This window comes from Anneissia japonica, unplaced genomic scaffold, assembly GCF_011630105.1.
Source record: "Anneissia japonica isolate Jap-2015-1 unplaced genomic scaffold, ASM1163010v1 scaffold640_len1575945_cov177, whole genome shotgun sequence".
NCBI lineage: Eukaryota > Metazoa > Echinodermata > Crinoidea > Comatulida > Comatulidae > Anneissia > Anneissia japonica.
Window position 1 is genome coordinate 1255166 of NW_022684376.1, and position 8382 is coordinate 1263547.

Below are 8382 nucleotides of genomic sequence, written 5' to 3' on the forward strand. Positions count from 1 at the left end.
TTATTATTATCGGGGTTGTTGTTTGTGCATTATATAGCCTATATATAAACCTATATATAATAAATATATGATAAATATGCAATTGCTAAAGTTATGAAAATAATGAATGGCCCCTGAATAACACAACTCATCCTCTTTATGATGACATGATGATATCGTAAAAGTAATTCCGGTCTAAGCTTAGGCCTATGCGCAACTCTCACAACATGCGCACCGTTGCTACAAAAATTAATTTCTCAATATGCACGACGATAATGTTAAAAAGAAAGTAAGCCGAAACATGAACAATGTTAGGTGTGGTAAAGAAATTTTAAATTAGATATTCTAATTCCAGCGGATCCGTATATTTATTCAACCCGAAGCTCTATTCAACGCTGTCTATTAATTCGTACTGTTCACCTCCAAACCACCGTGAATTCTTGAATAGCTCTTATTTTTCCATTCAAAGTGTCATAGTCTTGAAGGTACCGTGGTTTGGTTTGCAGTTCACTTCATGTTTTCAGAACAACAACTGCATATTTTAACGATTCTACACGTAATTCTACAGAAAACGTTGACATTGTTGTTCGTGACATGATGATTGAGTTATATGAAGCTATTGCCTTCTAGATGACGTACTGATATGATGGTAGGCCTGTTTCTCGTAATCGCATGTTTAACTTTCGTACGCCTCGAAGCTGTCTTCTGGTCTTGTCCCCAAGACTGCTCCTGGAAGGTAGGTAATGCAGTGTTATAACATCGTATTGCTGGCATAAAATTGACATATCGACATGCGCTATTTTTGGTACTGATTATTCCAATGTTAATCGTTGTGTTTTGCTTGAAATGAAAAATATATTATTGATAGAGTTTTCCTAACTCAAAAACATACGGTACACGCGTCATTAAGAGAGAATTTTTTATATAGCTTGTTTCGCGAACTTATTTTTTTAAAGGTCGTCATAGGAGAGAGGAAAAATAAAAATAAAATTTTGGTTTTCTTATTTAGCAAATGGTTTTTCCAAAAACATCTAGACGGAGAGGAAAATTTAAAAAATGTTATTGTTGAATAGTGTAGTGGGATGGTTTAATGCTCTTACATAATTAGGAAGAAATATACCATACATATTTTTTTTTTCGTGGCGGCGGGTACGCTAATTGCCCAAAAATAAAATTGTATTTGTATTCGAAATCATCATTATTGGCGGGCGGTGGGTTCGCTAAACAGGGCATAAAAGAGTCTCACCTTATCTAAATGTAATTGAGAGCTTCAACCTTGATAAGGTAAGGTAACGTATTGGTCATACTGTATCATACAGTTGAGGTAACTAGAAAATTCGAGCTTTTTCCTTGGAGACTAGTGGTAAATTTATTGCAGTACCATCCCTGTGGGCATTGCACCGGAAGACACACTTCTACTCTTTCCCGAAATCTGTGTTCTGTTCTTTAACGTGTTGTACACAGTGAAAATGAGCAGCAGGACCGGAGTTATTGCAATGATATTCGACTCGATAATATGTACCTTCACTTTTTCATTTATTATTTAAAATGATTTGAAAATTCTTTGGTGTGTATATGTTTGTGTTCTGACAAGCATACAAGGTTAAAAAGTGTTAGGTCCAGGGGTGGCGCCAGGGTTCTCTTGACGGAGATTCCGAGGTCCCCGATGGGGGAGGGCGATATTCTGACAAAAGCAATGTGGGCGTGGTCGAGCGTCAAAATGTTCGAAAGTGGTCAAGGGGCGAAGCCTGCGAAAAATGTGACAATCGATTTTATGTGTAGAAAATACATATAGGCCTAATTTTTTTTATCCCCGACGAATTGTGGTTTTCCTCCCCCAGCGCTCCCCGACGAGGCCCTGGCCCTCCAGCCTCCACTGACGCCACCCCTGTTTTGGTCTGTCAACACAATCTGTTCTTACGGAACGAATCCAACAGTGCTTATCTTCCAAAATATCTTCTTATAATAGGCATTGCAGTGTAGTGGTGATGGCAGTAATGGTAGTGGTAATAGTAGTACGTACTTATTACAAATCCACCTATAGCTTATAATTGTATACCATTGGAATGTAAGGATGCAGATGACATTGATTTAATAGACGAAGAAAAAAACAAATTAGGCATAGATAAAATGTTAGCTGTAGCTAATAGTACTTTCAGGCAGTGGAGTTTGTATTTTAACACAACAAAAACTGAATTTACTCATTTTTATATTGACAAGACAAACGAACTTAAGTCCGAAGAATGGCGAAACCATAAATTACTAGGGACAATGCTTGATAGTATTTCTGATGTTAAACACATAGTTACTAACCGTCTCGCATCGTGCGGGACGGTCCCGCATTTCAAAGTCATTTTGGATGAAACACACATTTTGCAGAAACACATTCGTGATCCTAAAACAAGTTTATGCGTGATATTAACGATTTATCACAAATCCAGGGGAAGAAAACCGAAAGGTACACTGATTAATCTCAGATAAGATAGTATAATACGGTACATACTCCAAGTATCGAAATGCACGCCATCGTGTCGGGATTCAATATTTCGACATTAATTATGTCATCATCAGGTATATTATTTATACCATTTTTGAAATAAAGTTTGCATATATATATTGCAATAAACTATTCACTTGTACGTAAGGCAAAACCGTAAGCGATATTGAAAATTTGTCATCATTGATACCTTACCTTTCGCCTTGCCGGTAAGGTGAACAACTTATTGAATTAAATGAAACGAGTTGTATTGATGTATCAATTTAGTTAACAATTGACCAGGATATTTTGTGGAATGTTGATACCTTAGTAAACATTTACATTATTAGTATTATTTACATAAGCCTTCCATTCAGTTTCGATTCCTTCATCACGAGTTTTATAAAGTTTGTTGATTTATATATATTGAAATGTTAAACATGTATGTGAGCTACATGGGCTCTACATTTCCCGCCCTCATCCGGAAACTTTAAATAGCCAGATGGAATAAATTCGGGCACTCACTATGTCGTACGACGAATCCAACCCCGCTTCCTGTGGGCGCTAGACGATGCGATGCCGTCTCCTGATTATCGGTAGAAGTCTGAAAGGATGGTCATTAAAAAAATGATACCGTACGTTGCGAGCGCATCTTGGGGTTGCGTTCTCCAGAGAATCGCGTCGGCCGACGACCGTCTGGCAGAGCGTGCGCCCGGCTTAAGAGTTTAAAAATTGGCCTAATTAAAATACTATGCAATATCTTTATGTCGTAATGTTTGAGATAATGTATCAAATGCAGCGACGTATCACATTAGGTGTTCCAAACGGGGAGAGATTACTCCATCGAGACTTGGTTTAATTAGCTTTAAACATAGGCATCCTTTTTGTATTCCATGGCAGGCTCGCTTTTAGGTATATAATTGGCCTAATATGAATATTCAAATATTAATAATGATAATGATCATCATCATCATCATCTCCATTTGAGTAAAATGTTTATCTGAACATTTACGATGATGCAGCTAAGCCTACGTACTGCATGCTTTTCACATTATTTATTTTCAGACTATCAACAATGATACAAAGTCATGTACGTTCGAAGAAGAAGCGTCTGGCGAAAGAGGTGAGTGATGTCCAGTGTTTACCTTGCATGACAGTGTCCGGTAAATTCACCTGACAACGCTGAGCTAACTGGTTATGTTATGCTGGATATTTCGTATTACTTTCTATATGATTTTATGTATCGGTATACAAATAATGAATGTTTTATGAGTGCAATGGGGAAGAATATTTTCATAAGTTAACTGATTTACTGTTCTGTTCAGTGGCGAATCCAGTGATGTCCGAAATTGGACCGAAAGGGGGTCGAAAATGTCACCGATCGAGACAACACTACTGTGTGGGGTACGGGAGTTCTCCTACGAAATTTTTGTTTTCCTCTAAGGCGTTTTGGGGTGATCAATTATTTCTTTTTCCTTCCTTCTTTTTTTTCTTTTTTGTTCAACGAGGCAGAGAACAGTGGAATTGCATAGTCAATCTTTCAAAAAAAATCTTCCCATTGCACAAACAGAGGTCCTAAGTCTCCCGGAAGTCGCTGGAGTCCCCAAAAATCGGGATGGCCTTCCATAAATTCATAATATATGCATATTATTACTACATTATTATCAGTTTTCTCATGGAAGCCAGTTTCGAATGGTATCACCCTGCGCAGCAAAATAAAATTGAATATGTTAAGAAATCTCATTTAAACAAATTCAGTTTTCAGTTATTAAAAAAAATGGAGAAAAGTAGAAAATAATATTCAAAGTTAAGTCTGAGAGTAGCGTTTCCGGCCATCTAGAGTTAACACAATAAAAAAAAATGTTCTTACTTCAACCCCACCACGGGACTTGCTGACGTGTTATCGTAGTACTGAATGCTCATTACGTTCCAAAATACTTGCGAAAAATATCGCAGACTGGGAATCGTACCTACGACCTGCAGATAACAAAACTGACGTGGATTAACCACTAGACCACCGAGCTTTCGCTTAGTGATGAATATGATCAAAAGTAGCAGCGGGTACTGTAATACATTTTCGACGGCGTTTTCTGACTACTAAACTTTGATTGATTTTTGATACATATTTTTCTATTATAATTATTTAATGCGCAGTAAGCTAAATTTTTGAGATTTATTATTTTAATAATCTTATATCTTATTGAGTTTTTTTTAATGCGTTTTCTATTCATTGTACATACACTTTTCATCGATATTCATTTTTTATGAACTGTATTGTTCTCTCATTTAATTTTTCTGTTTAGCTTTTGTGACTGTGAATTTTGTGAACTGTAATAATTTATGTGAGGGCCCAATGATCGTAAGCAACAGCTGTTTTGGGTCACCCTCGGTAAATAAAGTTGAATAACTAAAAAAACAGACATAATACGAATGACGTTTGTGCTCTACCTGAAAGCTCAGTACGTTCCCAATCGAAAAAAAAAATCTCGCAAGTGCATCGGGTGGGAATCGACCCCACGGCCTCCAGTTTATTCAACACAATAGAAACAATCTCAATTACGTCATTAGCAAATTACAAGCGACTATTAACATTGCAAAGTCTTAATATTCTATGATAAGTGGGCCTGGTGTGGTGGTACATTGCTTTTCAATTTGCATTGGCAACAGGCCTAATTACATTCAGGTCTAAAATTGCTGTATTTTTGTATTTTCTATGTTGATGGCCTTGTTGACTGAATTCCTGAATGTAGATTATTTGGCTGACTAACTGACTGACTGACTGACTCACTCACTCACTCACTCACTGACTCACTAACTCACTCACTCATTCACTCACTCACTCACTGATGTAATGTTTATTGACTACTTAATTGATATTGTTTTGAAATTAAATTTTAAATTGGTATTCCATTCTTACCTAGCGGTTTGTTCAAACATATTCGAGAGTGGCGAAAGCAGACGACATCGAACCAATTCCGAAGTAAATATACAAAATATCACCCGGTTCATTAGTTTGAATAAAAATGCTGAGAAAATCATTGGTCTGAATATATCATTTCAACTTCCAACAGATGGTAAGAACCTTAGATCTTTGTTCCTTCATTAACTATACATTTTTTTATAAACAAGGATACAGTGATGGATCCATGAGTTGGCGAAACAGGAGCGCCTCCCCTAACATTATAGTCTGAGTGTAGCGCCTGGCTAGATAATGTTTAATTCAGCATTATCTTTCAGATATAGACAAGAGAACCCTCTTCCTATACCCTTCCCCGGACCACAAGTCCTCAATTGGTATCCCTCCAACGCCTCCCCTCTACAAAAAAATACATCATGAATCCACTCCTGAGAGATAGGGCCTAGATATAATATACGTAATAATATGGTTTAAGATGGATATTCCGGCTATCTAGAGGTACCGCAATAATAAAAAATTACCTTACCTCAACCCCACCACGGGTTAGACCCTCCATTTGTTGAAGTCCCTCCCTGGGCCCCTTCTATTTCAAATTCCTGGATCCGTTACTGAGATATCCCGGAAGGGATTTCTTCCAACTCGAGACCCCTGCAAATACAACATTCATTATTTGTTTTTATAACACCTCAAGAACAGATCCTTGTCATTTGATACCGGTATTTGTGAAAAATAAATTTATTCCTACCTTTCCTCTAATCAGTAAAAGAAGAAACTTGCAACACAATAAACAATCAAAAACAGTAAACCTTAAACAGTGCAGTTCCAATTTTTGCAAAAGTGTTATTGCCTTGTCTGACATGTTATCGTGCCGAATGCTAGTCCCCAATTGGTGTCCCCCCACAAAAAAACCCCCTGAGAGATAGATATATACGTAATTATATGGTTTAAGATGAATACATTATTTTCTGTTATGATTTAGTTTTTATTTCCTGTCTCGCTAAATGGAACAGTATATCTTTCAACTCAAAATTCCCAATAAACCAAACAACATTCACTATACTATTCGTGTTTATGTGCGTCACTGTACCCTGTTGCATTTGCTCCATTTTACGGGACTGTATGACCAGTATGATTAAATGTTATAAAATATGTTTACCATATTTTTGTTTAAACATTTTTTGATACTTTGATTTTTTGACTTTTTAAATAAATGTGAACATCGCCCTCTAGGGATGAATTCATCTAAAACTTTGTATTAATTGTAACAATCCGTTCTTTAATATTTCATTTTATTTTGAAATAGCGGAGAAAAACGAGTATCGTGGAATATTGATTAAATTAACATCTAAGCAAAACACACATTGCTTCTACATAAACTTCAACGAACCTCTTAAAATCTACGATATTCTGATTATGAAGACATTCGAGGCAGTTTCGGTATGTTACTTGCAATTTAATCTTTTTGTATCCTGGTAATTAGATACTCGTCTCTCAAGCCCAAAATTCTAAAGTCAGTCAGTATTTGCAAAAAACCAAAACCAAGCCCTAAACCAAAAAAAAAACCAAACAAACAAACAAACAAAAAACAACTATACATATAGGCTTATTATAGTATTGTAACAAAAATTTGTAAATGACCCATATAATAGATATGATGATCACCATGCCCATATATGGATAAATCACACACATATTTGTAGCATAAACCGAACAATAGCTTGGACAAAGATTTATGATGTGATATCGAGGTTCAACAACACGGCACCGCCCCCCCCCACCATCAACACAAATTATTACTACCGTATATCGGTGGACATTACACATAGTATAGCGTTATCATAAGTTAATAGGCTGGATGTTTTTTCATTACAAGGACTTTTAACAGGTACAGTTAAAAGTCCTAGGTCACTACACTGATCATTTCACCAATATTCAAATCAGGTCTGATGTGTTAATTTCGTGCAGATTTTAATGTTACTTTTATAAACATATCTTTCGTCATAATCTTTATAGATGTCATTTCATTTTGACTGCATTCGTGGATTTCTCCCAGGACAGACTTACAAGGTAGCCGTTATAATGATGGCGCAGGATTCCATTAGCAAAGAAGTTGAAAAGACTGTTACAATTCCATGTAAGTCACAGTTATACTTTAGCAGCCACACACGCCAGCAGTGAGTTTAATAAACCCTAACACCCAAAGTGGTCTCGATTTGGAGAGCGAACCTTTCTATTATCATACCATAAGAATGATGTAGCCCTATCCTGCTCTATATATTCCCTAATATAATTAAAATTTCACTTGAGTTATAGTAACACCTCATTATCATCAATATCCTGTATTCTTGTGAACATATTATTTATTTTTTGAATTAATTCTGCAATAAACTACTAGACTCTACGTACGTTGTTCGGTACTTGTGATTATTTACGTACTAGTAGAATAACATCCATTAAAAGATATTATATATCGAAACGCGTTATATAGTTATATTATGTTAATGTTACTTTTAACATAACTCTCTGTCTACATCTTTTTTGTTGTCTCCTATGGCCTAGCCCTTCATGCAATGTAACATAACCTATATCTTGTGATTCTGTACATTAATGTTTTAACACAATTTTTCATATATTTTAATATCGTGATGTCTGTGCAATGTAAAATGCAATGAATGTATTTCACTGTATTTGGACAACGAAACTTTTAGCTCACACATCAACTAAATTATCTCATTTGGTAGGCCTCTTTTCATACCCATCTTTCAATACCTATGAACCTTTCTGGAATGTCAATCAACCAATTAGAAAAGCGCCAAGGATACACGCGTGTCCCACAAACGCACGTGTTTACGGCTATGTTCTCACACGGCAGCTAACTGTTAGCAGGATCCGGATTCTGCTAACCGTTAGCTGCCGTGCGTCCATGCGAGAAAATCCCGATCCGGATAGCAACAATATGATGATCGAATCACTGGCCAATAAGAAACTGGAAATGGTAAACGCGTATGTG

General features: G+C 36.3%; 1 protein-coding gene across 1 annotated transcript; it reads left to right on the top strand.

Annotated features, from left to right (window-relative positions):
- Positions 1–421: 421 nt before the first annotated feature.
- LOC117105100 lies at positions 422–7550 on the top strand. Its single transcript, XM_033246147.1, has 5 exons — positions 422–715; positions 3521–3578; positions 5377–5529; positions 6676–6809; positions 7386–7550. Exons 1-5 carry the CDS (start codon positions 623–625, stop codon positions 7548–7550), a joined length of 603 nt encoding a protein of 200 aa, XP_033102038.1. The 5' UTR covers positions 422–622.
- Positions 7551–8382: the final 832 nt, after the last annotated feature.